The sequence below is a fragment of the Chrysemys picta genome, chromosome 1 (genome assembly GCF_011386835.1).
Source record: "Chrysemys picta bellii isolate R12L10 chromosome 1, ASM1138683v2, whole genome shotgun sequence".
NCBI classification, from domain to species: Eukaryota; Metazoa; Chordata; order Testudines; family Emydidae; genus Chrysemys; species Chrysemys picta.
Genome location: NC_088791.1, coordinates 351,340,832 through 351,354,356, shown reverse-complemented (window position 1 = coordinate 351,354,356; position 13,525 = coordinate 351,340,832). Strand labels below are relative to the sequence as shown.

General features: G+C 45.6%; 1 protein-coding gene across 1 annotated transcript; it reads left to right on the top strand.

Moving 5' to 3' along the window:
* Positions 1-294: 294 nt before the first annotated feature.
* LOC103306779 (olfactory receptor 52P1-like) lies at positions 295-13,126 on the top strand. Its single transcript, XM_065599366.1, has 3 exons — positions 295-382; positions 6,121-6,203; positions 8,705-13,126. The coding sequence occupies exon 3, from the start codon at positions 8,749-8,751 to the stop codon at positions 9,685-9,687; it is 939 nt and encodes a 312-aa protein (XP_065455438.1). The 5' UTR covers positions 295-382; positions 6,121-6,203; positions 8,705-8,748; the 3' UTR covers positions 9,688-13,126.
* Positions 13,127-13,525: the final 399 nt, after the last annotated feature.

Sequence of the window (13,525 nt, the reverse complement as noted above, 5' to 3'; positions counted from 1 at the left end):
TAGTGCAGCTGGCAGTACTTTACACACAGGAAAAAACACAACATTTTCAATTGTTAGGTGGAAGAACAGTGTGCAAGGCCCAGTTTGCCCAGACAATCCTGAGCCCCTGGTATAAACAAATTATTTCTTCACTCCCGGGGGAGGCTCTGAAGCTGTAGTTCTCCAGGGTCTATTTTCTGCTCAGCCCACTGCTCACAGTGCCAAGGGAATTGTCTGAAAGTTCTGGCCAATCTGAGAGTCTGCAGGGACTGTACAGGGGATTCATAAAGGTCGCTGCCCAGCACGGTGAGTGTCAGACATGTGAGATTCATACCTTGACTCTTAGGGCTCTGCTTTCCTGTCGCCGTGAGGAGATTTCTTCTCTCTGCTGAGCAGGATTTTGGTGAGTTGCCTGTTTCTGCACTGAAGTTAGTGGCAAGGGTTCAAGAAGGATTCAAAGGTCAAAGTCAAGCACCGTCTGGGGAGAAATTCCGCAGCACGGTGACTTGAACTGTTTAGTGTTGTCAATAATACCAAGGGATTTTCCTGGTAAAACTGAAACTACAAATGTTCTGGAAATAGTTTAGCCAAATATTTGTTTTTAAAATCAGTTCCTTGTCTCTTACTGTGTCCTTCTATCTGTCTCAATAGCTTCCTTTTTTGGGCAGTGTGGTTTTTCCCTCTGGGTCCCTCCATTTTTCCAATTCAGCGACTTCACTGCCCTATTAGGAAGTGCAGCCAAAGTCTCTGCAATGGGTTTCTGTGTTTCAAGAGGGTTCACAACCAGAATGGGTTGCACTCTGGCGAGATTTTACTTGCACATTCTGCCTTCAGTAGGTCACTCCAGATGGAAACTGGCCTCTTTGATAGCAAAATCAGGGCCCATGTGTTTTGGAATCCCTGTCTTTCATACCCAGTCTCGGAACACCACATAAACTGGGGGTTTACTTCAGACTCTTTCAGTGCTGTTACAGAAACGTGCTTTCTGTAGCGGGACCCAATCCTTGATTTTTGCAGCTTGTAGCTAAAGGTTAAAACCTCAGGGTGAATCTTGTCCCATTGAGATCAATGGCAAAGCTCTGAAAACAGCCTGGAGTTCACCCTAAATCCACATGTAGGGACTGAAATAAATAACCTAATTTATACTGGCCATGAGCCCCCAGTGACTTCAACTGAAGTCGTCGTCTGGCATTTAAGGACGGGTGAGCTGATTTGAAACAAATTGAACTGACAGGAAAGTTTGTGAAATCTCAAACTCACAGGCTTAGAGGTTCAGAACTCTTAGGGTAATTTTTTTTCAAGGAGGGAGAGGAGTCTGCTCTCTCTGTCCCCCAGGATCTCGGGTTCTGGAGTGGTTGAGAAGCACTAAAAGGCAGTAAAAATAAAAGCATGCTTCTGGCATAGAGGAAACCACTCAGGGTTGGAAATCTGAGTGGGGGAGGTGCAGGAACACACAGTGTATGTATGTTGGGGTGGGGGCGAGGGGGAATATTGTATCCAGATCACAGTGGCACAGAGTGCTGAAACTGGGTGAAATAGGGAATGCACATCCTGCCTAATGCACAGACCAAAGAGGCGTAAGGAGGCCTGCTGGGGGAGGGGTAGGGGTGCGTCTCAGACCAGAATGGAATGTGGACCACACTTTAGCAGATTGTCTGTGACACCGTCTGCCATCCGGACCATCCCTCCTCCAGATACAGGCTCTTGGCAACATCAGCAATTGCCAACCCAGAAAAGCAGCCTCAGGAAGGGGTGTCTGGGTTTCCAACGGGCTGCAATACATCAAAGCTTTGTATCATTTTGAGGAAGACTTTCTGACGCTGGCTACTTTTAATCTCCATGTCCTGTCTCCCTCCCCACTGGCCTTTCGCTCTCTCCTTCCCTGCACAGGCTGAGCTGTTGCTGGGGTTTCCTTCATCCCTGGAAAGGCAATTCAGGCTGATCTCCCCTTTTCCCCAGTGCAGGCAGACACTGAGTTTAACCTCGTCTGAGGAGGTATTTCTGTGAGCTGTCGCTGTGGGGTCTGGCGCCTGAGTGAGGGGTATCACTGTGTGGCAGGCATGGAAGTTGTGCGGGGTGGAGACCTGCCCTGCCAAGCAATAGAACTGCACGACCTTTACTCAGTTTTCAATCCAACTGTTATGTAACTTCAGACATTTCACCAGTGGAATGAACCATTGTTCTTTGTGTGACATGGCACCCCATAGTCTTCATAGTGATATTATGATATGATCTTGGGGTCTGTGGAGGTTCCGCTTTTGGTCTAGATAGCTGGTTGGGAAGGGCCTAGTCACTGCAATGAGCCATAGAATCATAGAATCATAGAATCATAGAATATCAGAGTTGGAAGGGACCTCAAGAGGTCATCTAGTCCAACCCCCTGCTCAAAGCAGGACCAATTCCCAGCTAAATCATCCCAGCCAGGGCTTTGTCAAGCCGGGCCTTAAAAACCTCCAAGGAAGGAGACTCCACCACCTCCCTAGGTAACGCATTCCAGTGTTTCACCACCCTCCTAGTGAAATAGTTTTTCCTGATATCCAACCTGGACCTCCCCCACTGCAACTTGAGACCATTGCTCCTTGTTCTGTCATCTGCCACCACTGAGAACAGCCGAGCTCCATCCTCTTTGGAACCCCCCTTCAGGTAGTTGAAGGCTGCTATCAAATCCCCCCTCATTCTTCTCTTCTGGAGACTAAACAATCCCAGTTCCCTCAGCCTCTCCTCATAAGTCATGTGCTCCAGACCCCTAATCATTTTTGTTGCCCTCCGCTGGACTCTTTCCAATTTTTCCACATCCTTCTTGTAGTGTGGGGCCCAAAACTGGACACAGTATTCCAGATGAGGCCTCACCAATGTCGAATAAAGGGGAACGATCACGTCCCTCGATCTGCTGGCAATGCCCCTACTTATACAGCCCAAAATGCCGTTAGCCTTCTTGGCAACAAGAGCACACTGTTGACTCATATCCAGCCTCTCGTCCACTGTGACCCCTAGGTCCTTTTCTGCAGAACTGCTACCTAGCCATTCGGTCCCTAGTCTGTAGCAGTGCATGGGATTCTTCCGTCCTAAGTGCAGGACTCTGCACTTGTCCTTGTTGAACCTCATCAGGTTTTTTTCGGCCCAATCTTCTAATTTGTCTAGGTCCCTCTGTATCCGATCCCTACCCTCTAGTGTATCTACCACGCCTCCTAGTTTAGTGTCATCTGCAAACTTGCTGAGAGTGCAGTCCACACCATACTCCAGATCATTAATAAAGATATTAAACAAAACCGGCCCCAGGACCGACCCTTGGGGCACTCCGCTTGAAACCGGCTGCCAACTAGACATGGAGCCATTGATCACTACCCGTTGAGCCCGACGATCTAGCCAGCTTTCTATCCACCTTACAGTCCATTCATCCAGCCCATACTTCTTTAACTTGGCGGCAAGAATACTGTGGGAGAACGTATCAAAAGCTTTGCTAAAGTCAAGGAATAACACTGCTTTCCCCTCATCCACAGAGCCAGTTATCTCATCATAGAAGGCAATTAGGTTAGTCAGGCACGACTTCCCCTTCGTGAATCCATGCTGACTGTTCCTGATCACTTTCCTCTCCTCTAAATGTTTCATAATTGATTCCTTGAGGACCTGCTCCATGATTTTTCCAGGGACTGAGGTGAGGCTGACTGGCCTGTAGTTCCCCGGATCCTCCTTCTTCCCTTTTTTAAAGATGGGCACTACATTAGCCTTTTTCCAGTCATCTGGGACCTCCCCCGATCGCCATGAGTTTTCAAAAATAATGGCTAATGGCTCTGCAATCTCACCCGCCAACTCCTTTAGCACCCTCGGATGCAGCGCATCCGGCCCCATGGACTTGTGCACGTCCAGTTTTTCTAAATAGTCCTGAACCACTTCTTTCTCCACAGAGGGTTGGTCACCTTCTCCCCATGCTGTACTGCCCAGTGCAGCAGTCTGGGAGCTGACCTTGTTCGTGAAGACAGAGGCAAAAAAATCATTGAGTACATTAGCTTTTTCCACATCCTCGGTCACTAGGTTGCCTCCCTCATTCAGTAAGGGGCGGACACTTTCCTTGATTTTCTTCTTGTTGCTAACATACCTGAAGAAACCCTTCTTGTTACTCTTAACATCTCTTGCTAACTGCAATTCCAAGTGTGATTTGGCCTTCCTGATTTCACTCCTGCACGCCTGAGCAATATTTTTATACTCCTCCCTGGTCATTTGTCCAATCTTCCACTTCTTGTAAGCTTCTTTTTTGCGTTTAAGATCAGCAAGGATTTCGCTGTTTAGCCAAGCTGGTTGCCTGCCATATTTACTATTCTTTCTACACATCGGGATGGTTTGTTCCTGCAACCTCAATAAGGATTCTTTAAAATACAGCCAGCTCTCCTGGACCCCTTTGCCCTTCATGTTATTCTCCCAGGGGATCCTGCCCATCTGTTCCCTGAGGGAGTCAAAGTCTGCTTTTCTGAAGTCCAGGGTCCGTATTCTGCTGCTCTCCTTTCTTCCTTGTGTCAGGATCCTGAACTCGACCATCTCATGGTCACTGCCTCCCAGATTCCCATCCACTTTTGCTTCCCCTACTAGTTCTTCTCTGTTTGTGAGTAGCAGGTCAAGAAAAGCTTTGCCCCTAGTTGGTTCCATAAGGGAACATAGTAGTTCTTAACTTCCCACAGAAGAGGATTCCTGGGAACAACTGAGGAAAAAGAGTGAACTGGAAGAAGTGCTGGACCCAGACTAAAAGTACTTCTAGCCTCTGTATGGAAATTTGAGAAACTCAAGCTGTAAAGCAAATGCAGCTTGTGCCTTGAGATTCTTCCACACTGCTTGTATCATCAATCAGGGTGAGAAACTGCTAAATCATAGTCAATCTAACTAGTGTGCTAAGCTTAGTTTGTGTTTTTGTTTATTTGCTAGTTAATCTGTTTTGATCTGGTTGCTATCTCTTATAATCACTTTAAATCTATTTGTTGTAGTTAAAAAACTTGTTTTTATGTTTTAATCTAAACCCAGTATGCCTTGAACTGAAGTGCCGGGTGAGGGGCGGGGAATCTCAGCTTGCTTACTACAAGTGTGCATTGTCCTCCCCATGTTCAGGGAGGGACGAACAGGGAAACTAATTCATACTGGTCAGAGTTTGGACCAGGGCAGGATGGTCCAGCTCTGGGGTCCTAGACTGTGTCTCAATCATGAGAAATTTCACACTCAAGTGGCAAATTTCCAAGCAGGCACCTCTGCGGCTTCTCTTGTTACACCCATACACATCGCAGGATGCTTCAACGACTGCTGTAAAGGAACAACTTGTAAGCTGAGAAGTATGCACACGACATAATGAGAGCAGGAACTCTGGGACATGCCTGAAACAGTGGGCCACTGGGACACGGGTGGTAAACCCAGGATGCTCTGGGACAATTAGATTGCCAACTCTGTTAGTCAATGGTGAGGGTTATACAGTCATTCCTCAGTGCGGAGATTTTATGGGTCAAGTCATTATTTTTTTCACCTAAAATGTTCATCTATGCAGTGCCTGATGGGACCAATCAGACTTGTGAAATAGACACCTAGTGTAACATTTCCACGGTGCTACATAGGGCTAAATTCAATAGTGTCATGAACAGAAAAAATGCCTTCAGTAAGCTCAGGCATGAACTTGCAGGGAAAACGCCTCCATCTGACTCGAGACCAGACCAGTGCATTCCAAGGCCAGATCATAGTGATCATTTAGTCTGTATAACCCAGGCTTGTATAACACATGCCTCAGAATTTCCCCAAAATAATTCCTAGAGCAGATCTTTTAGAGAAACATCCAACCTTGATTTAAAAATTCTCAATGAGGAAGAATCTGCCAAGACCCTTGTTAAATTGTTGCAATGTTTAATTATTCTCACCCTTTAAAAATGTATGCCTTATTTCCAGACAGTATTTCTATAACTTCAACTTCTAGCCTTTGTATCCTGTTATAGCTCTCTATGCTAGCCTGAAAAGCCTATTATTAAATATTGTTTCCTTGTGTAGGTACTTATAGACTGCTATCAAGTCATCCCTTCACCATCTTTGCTAAACTACACAGGTTGAGATCTTTGAGTCTATCAGGTTTTCTAATCTTTTACTAATTCTTGTTCTACTTCTCTGAACCCTCTTCAGTGTATCAACATCCATCTTTAATCATGGACACCAGAACTGGACAGAGGATTCCAGCAGCAGTCACACCAGTGCCACATATACAGGTAAAATAACGTCTCTACCTCTCCTTCAGATTTCCCTGGTTATCATTGCAGGCTCTTTTGGCCACAGGGTCGCACCGAGAGCTCATGTTTAGCTAATTACCCCTTCATGACCCCAAATCTAGTTCAGAGTCATTGTGCTTCCCACAATCTCCCACCATCGTGTAAGCATTGCCTACACTCTTTGTTTCCAGATGTAGGTATTTAAATGGCTATATTAGAAAACATGTTGGTTGCTTCAACCCAGTTTGCCAATCAATCCAGATTGCTCTGAATCAGTGACCCATCCTCTTCATTATTTACCATCCCCCAATTTTTGTGTCATCTGTAAACTTCATCGACATTCAGTCAAGAGATAGGTTAGCATGTGTGCTTCTGACACATCTCTCCTTACACCTGTCAGGTAGCACCTGTCACTTATGTTTCAGACAGCGCCAAGTGCCTGCAAGAAAGTGTCTCACAAAAAGAAACAAGGGAAGTAACTCCTGTGCCATCCTGTAGCCCAAAATACCATAAGATTTGTGCCCCCAGTGCGTATTGTCTTGAATACAAAGTCATAGACCTGCATGAGAATGTCTGTTTCTATAAGGGAAATGTGGCTCCTTTCCAACATAGGAACTGCGTTGTGGATTAGCTGTATGGTCCATCTAGCCCAGCGTCCTCTCTCCGACAGTGACAGCCCCAGGTGCTGCAGTACAAGGTGTAAGATATACAGCAGTGGATTGATTCAGGGAGATGACCTGACCATCATGAGAGTGTCACCCTAATGCCTAACAGCTAGAGATTGGCTTGTGCCCTGAAACGGGTGGGCGCATAGACTTTCCAAAATATTTATTTAGCTGTTACTATTGTAACTGGTCAGTCTCATGATCCATGAAAATGTCCAAACCCTTCCTGATTCTTGCTTAGCTCTTGGCCTCAGCTACCTTTTGTGGCAATGAGTTCCGCAGTTTAATTAGACAAATTAGAGGATTGGGCAGAAAAAAACCTGATGAGGTTCAACAAGGACAAGTGCAGAGTCCTGCACTTAGGATGGAAGAATCCCATGCACTGCTACAGACTAGGGACCGAATGTCTAGGTAGCAGTTCTGCTGAAAAGGACCTAGGGGTCACAGTGGACGAGAAGCTGGATATGAGTCAACAGTGTGCTCTTGTTGCCAAGAAGGCTAACGGCATTTTGGGCTGTATAAGTAGGGGCATTGCCAGCAGATCGAGGAACGTGATCGTTCCCCTTTATTCGACATTGGTGAGGCCTCATCTGGAATACTGTGTCCAGTTTTGGGCCCCACACTACAAGAAGGATGTGGAAAAATTGGAAAGAGTCCAGCGGAGGGCAACAAAAATGATTAGGGGTCTGGAGCACAAGACTTATGAGGAGAGGCTGAGAGAACTGGGATTGTTTAGTCTCCAGAAGAGAAGAATGAGGGGGGATTTGATAGCAGCCTTCAACTACCTGAAGGGGGGTTCCAAAGAGGATGGAGCTCGGCTGTTCTCAGTGGTGGCAGATGACAGAACAAGGAGCAATGGTCTCAAGTTGCAGTGGGGGAGGTCCAGGTTGGATATCAGGAAAAACTATTTCACTAGGAGGGTGGTGAAACACTGGAATGCGTTACCTAGGGAGGTGGTGGAGTCTCCTTCCTTGGAGGTTTTTAAGGCCCGGCTTGACAAAGCCCTGGCTGGGATGATTTAGCTGGGAATTGATCCTGCTTTGAGCAGGGGGTTGGACTAGATGACCCCTTGAGGTCCCTTCCAACTCTGATATTCTATGATTCTATGATTCTATGAAGAAGGAATTCTTTTTGTCTGTTTTATTGACTGTCCTCTTGATCTTATGTTAGAGAGAAGATCGAGCATGTGTTCTCCCTCTTTTCTACTAGTCAGTATTTTAAAGACTTTTCTCATATACCCTCTTATTTATCTCCTTTGTCAGGTAACAATCCCAGTTTTTTCAAACTCTCTCGTTGATCATTCCCTGAACCCCTCTAGTTCTCCAATATCCTGTGTGAGAAGGGTGCCCAGTACTACACAGAGGAGTCCAGAGGAAGGTGAAACATTGACTGACTGACTTCATAGCATTGTATCTTCTGTATGATTTCCCATCCCACTCCTCCTGGGTTCCAATGTTTTGCTTAGTTTCTGTCCCTGCATACACTGTGAGCAGGGTTTCCCTGAGCTCTGTACTGTGATGCCCAGCTCCCGTTTCTGAGTTCATACAGTTAATTTACAACCTTGTTAGCTGTTTGAGGTGTTCCAGCCATACCCTCAAATTGGCATACATGTTGCATTTCTTGACATTGAAGGTCATGTGCCATTCACCTGGCTTGGTTAGCTCCCTCTGAGAACTTCTCTGGACTTGATCATTACTGAAATAATTTGGTGCCATATGCAAATGTTGCCACCTCACTGCTCAACCCCTTTCTAAATTGTTAATAGCTATAAAGTATTTACCGTATTAGTTGCCATAAAGTGTGTAACCCCCTCGCTGTGCTTCTCTCCCTTCACAGGCACCTTGAGCATTTCTGAGCCTGATCAACGGATTAACCACCTCATGGCAGATTTCAACCTCACCCTCTCTGACCCATCAACATTCATCCTAATTGGCATCCCTGGCCTAGAAGCTGCTCACATTTGGATTTCCATCCCTTTCTCTATGCTGTACCTAATCGGCCTGTTGGGAAATTTCATTGTTCTGTTTGTTGTAGGCAAAGAGCAGACCCTGCACAAGCCGATGTACCTGCTGCTCTGCATGCTGGCACTCACAGACATCGCCGTGTCTACCTCCGTCATGCCGATGGCACTGTGTATATTTTGGTTCAATTTGAAAGGCATTACTGTGGGTGGCTGTTTTACGCAGATGTTCTTCCTTCACATGATTTCTGTTATGCAGTCAGCCATCCAAGTGGCAATGGCCTTCGATCGCTACATTGCCATATGTAACCCTTTGAGATATGCCACCATCATCACCAACACACGAATAGCTAAGCTAGGTCTAGTGGGTTTGATAAGAGCTGTTCTCCTCATGCTCCCCCTGCCCCTGCTTCTGAGTAGGCAGCCATTCTGTGGCAACCACATTATCCCCCACACGTACTGTGAGCATATAGTTGTGGTGAAGATGTCGTGTGGGGACACCACTGTCAACAGGACATACAGCTTGGTGGTTGCATTTGTAGTCTCTGGGTTAGATCTGACACTTGTTGTCCTGTCCTACAGTCTGATCATCAGGGCCGTCCTCAGAATCTCCTCCAAGAAAGCCTATGAGAAAGCCCTGAACACCTGTTCAGCCCACCTCTGTGTGATACTGACATCTTTTATTCTCTTCCTTTTCTCTACTCTGACACACCGGTTCGGTCAGCACATCAGTCTCCATGTTCACATCATCTTGGCCAACCTCTTCTTCCTCATCCCCCCCATACTCAAACCAATCATTTATGGCATCAAAATCAAAGAGCTTCATGACAAAGTGGTCAAATACACCTGCAGAAAGTGATCTCTTGGGGCCACTAACTTTAATCCTCTGTGACAAGAGGGGGAAGGGATTTCTCCTCATTAATCAAGAGTACTCGTCCCAATTTGGCTGAGCGCAACATTCTACAATTTCACAGTCTCAGAACTTCCTCACACCAAATGTCTTATCATCCCATCACCAAGCACTGTTCTCTCCATTGAGGAGTTCCCTCTCTCTGATCATCACCTGATGTCTTTCAGCATCACCCATCAGTCCCCAACCCCACACACCCTGTCACTCTGCCTTTCCATGAATTTCAGACTACCAGAAGATTCTGCAGCTTTTTGAAGCAAGGGGCTTTGCATTAGCCCTTTGTGAACAGGGTTCTTGATCAGTTTGAGAAACTAAAGCTACACTTTCAGATAGCCAAAGACAAAGAAGAAAACTGCAATGGTGAACTTCTTTTTCATATGTGCAGTGATCCAGTGAGTAAAATTTATCTGATTTTGCTATGTCCAGTAATTCAGAAAGCCTGGAGGATAAACCAAAAGTTTCAGTTGGAAAGCAATTATACAGGCAAGCTGCAGCAGGAACTGAGAACATTCCCCTAGAGCTTGTTGGTGAGAGTTGTGAAACCATGTATTTTTGAGAACAAGACTGCTGTATTAAAGTATGACCATAACCGTTGAGTCAAATTACTCACCAGATTGCACAGTCGCTTTCCAGCTGGAACTTTCAAAACAGACACTCACTGTTCGCATTGTCGAAGATGTCAAAAAAGGTGTCAAGATTTTATGTTGGAGTTTTTGAAACAGATGAAACAGAGATAGCCACCAAATATTGAGGTGATTGTGTCGATTGCAGTACTACGTCCTTCAGCTTGGCATGACCTAGATTGGCTGATATCTCATTTTTGCCATTGGTTTGTGGATACTTTGGACAGTTGAAGAAGCAATGTAGATTTTTCCCTATGATTCACTGACCTCATGCTCAGAAAAACCAAGATGAGCAGTTTGGAGTTTAAGTTCTCGAACACATGGATTCTTCTGAGGACAAAGACTTTAGTGAACTTGGATTGTTTGCTCTTTCATTACTGTCGCTACCTTTTAGCAATACTGCAGTTGAATGATTGTTTTCTCAGATCAATTTGATAAAAACAAAATTGCGCAAGAAGATTCTAGAGGAACCTTTAGAAAATATTCTTATTAAGGAGTGTGTGCAACAACACAAAAATCTGTTGTGAACAGTTTGCACCAACAAAAGGAATGATTTCACTGGTCACTGCTGATATGTAGGACCAGCAGCAGTAGTATTCTATTCCCAACAAACACAGTGAGGAGGAAATGTTGCCTTTTAGAGACTAACAGTAACAAACAAATTCAAGTCAAAATATGGACATTTGCTACTAGCTACCAACCCTCACTAGGGATACAAGTACCCGTACTGGGGGGTTGATTTTGAATTTCACTGTCATCTCACAGCTTTGTTGTTAATGTGGACCAATTCCTGCTGGGGATTGTAGATTTTTTTTTAAAATCTCACCCATACAAGGTATCTAATGAAATCTTCCATTTCTTTCTTGATGTATAGGCCAATGTGTTAATTAAAAAAAAAACACCTTCATTTCAAGCAATAGACGAGGTTACTTTTAGATTAGTTTTAAGTCACTTTGGTCTATTAATGCAGTAGAAATCTGGGAAAACTGAGCTGGAGGCAGGGCAGCAGCCGCTAGAAACACTGAGCCCGAGGACCCAGGGCTGGGCTGGAGGCGGAGCAGCGGTGCTGAGGCAGAGCTGGGGAGCTGCAGCTGGATCAGACCAGAGCTGGGAGCTGGGTCGGCACAGACCAGCTGCGCCGGCGGGGAGCCAGAGCTGAGCTGCAGGGGAGAGCTGTGGGGCCAGAGCCAGGATAGTGGACGTCGGCCTCGCCACAAGTAACCTGGCAGCTGAGAAGAATGAACAGCTGGGGAGAGATGGTGGGGCCTCGGGCAGAGGGCCCAGCACAAGGAGAAGTCACCAGACAAGCGGGCCTCAAAGGATGGATTCAGAAGTGAGTATGTGAATCTGATGGAAGGACAGAGGTTAGGGAGAAGGGTCCTGCCACCTGCAGCCCGAGGGTGTGTGGCCATTGCCAGAGCAAGTGTCGGACCCGCGGTATTACCACAGCATAGCCAGGACCTGGGCAGGAGGCCTGGGCTGTGTGAGGAACAAACTGGAATCATTTTTCACATCCCAAAGTCAGCTGTTTGTGGTGTTTCCCATGCTCATAGAGTGTGGTTCCATGTTTCCTTGAACATTTCTCATTTTTTCTTTTTTTTTTTTTTTACAATTGCTGTTTAATAATTTATATTTGGATTGAATTTAGTGTAGTGATCAGTGGGTCAGGGAAGCGTCCAGTGTGAAGAGAGTGCCCCAGGGTGGGGACACCCTACCCCTTATCCTAAGTGACTATGATGAGACTGGTTCTTCAGCCTGCCAGGTATCCTCAGCTATGTCACCATTTTGACACAGGAAAGTGGAAGGGGAATCCTTGAGATGAGGCAGGTCTTTAGGTAAAGGAAGTTGGAGTGGGGACTCAGATCCTTTCGCTAGCCAATTCCCCTGGGGTAATGCAGAAGCCAGGAAAGTTCCCAACATGAAAGTAGGGAACTGGAACAAACTGAGGGTTGGATATTAGTAGTGGCTCTGGAATGATTTTTAGGGTGGGGGTGTGATGTTGCACTCTATACGATTTTATGAAAATATGCTGATGAGTGTGAATATAATGTAACTAAAATATGCTTCATGCAAAATGTCTCTTGTAAGGCATCATCACAAAGCTTATAATCTACGGAGTGTGGTCAGCCTATTTGTATAAATGTATCACTCTTATATCTGAAACTAGAAATATGAAATATAACTCTAATATCGTATTGTAGTTATGCAAAGTGTGGGCCATTAATGGTGGTTTGGAATCTTGATGGCTCCCATCAAACAGGACCATTGACTGTGGATGTCTCTGTTTGCTTGCAGGCCTTCCTGTGAGTCAAGCTGGGAGGAATGAAGGCTTGGGGTCTCACAGGACATGTGACCATGTCACCTGGTACTGGAATCCATCTGAAACCTGGTACCTCTCCATTTAGAAGAGGGGGTGGGGACCCAGAGAGATAAAAGTTTCCTGCCTTGTGCCAAAGCTATATAAGGTGGTGGAATAGAATAAAAGGGCTGCAATCATGAGAAATCCCCTCGCTACCACCTGAGCTGGAACAAGGGCTGTACCAGGGGAAAGAATCGTGCCCAGACAAGGAAGGCATCCAGTCTGTGATAGAAGCTTATTGAAACATCTCTGAGGGTGATATTTTATCTGTATTCAGTTTTCTTACTGTATTAGGCATAGACTTGTATGTTTTATTTTATGTTGCTTGGTAATTCACTTGTTCTGTCTGTTACTACTTGGAACCACTTAAATCCTACTTGTTGTATTTAATAAAATCACTTTTTACTTATTAATTAACCCAGAATATGTATTAATCCCCGGGAGTTGGGGGAGGCAAACAACTGTGCATATTTCTCTATCAGTGTTACACAGGGAGAACAATTTATGAGTTTAAAATTTATGAGGGTAAAACGGATTTATTTGGAGGTTGGACCCCATTGGGAGTTGGGCATCTGAGTGTTAGAAACAGGAACACTTCTTAAGATGTTTTCAGTTAAGCCTGCAGCTGTTGGGGGACATGGTTCAGACCTGGGTCTGACTTTGAAGCAGATTAGCGTATCTGGCTCAAACCAGGGAGGGCACTGAAGTCTCAACCTGCCAGGGGAAACAGGCTCAGAGGTAGTCTTAGCACATCAGGTGGCAGTCCCAAGGGGTTTTCTGTGATCCAAACCATCACAGGGGGTGC

Excerpts from the sequence above, each read along its gene's own strand:
- LOC103306779 (XM_065599366.1), top strand. The coding sequence starts at position 8,749 with ATGGCAGATTTCAACCTCACCCTCTCTGACCCATCAACATTCATCCTA.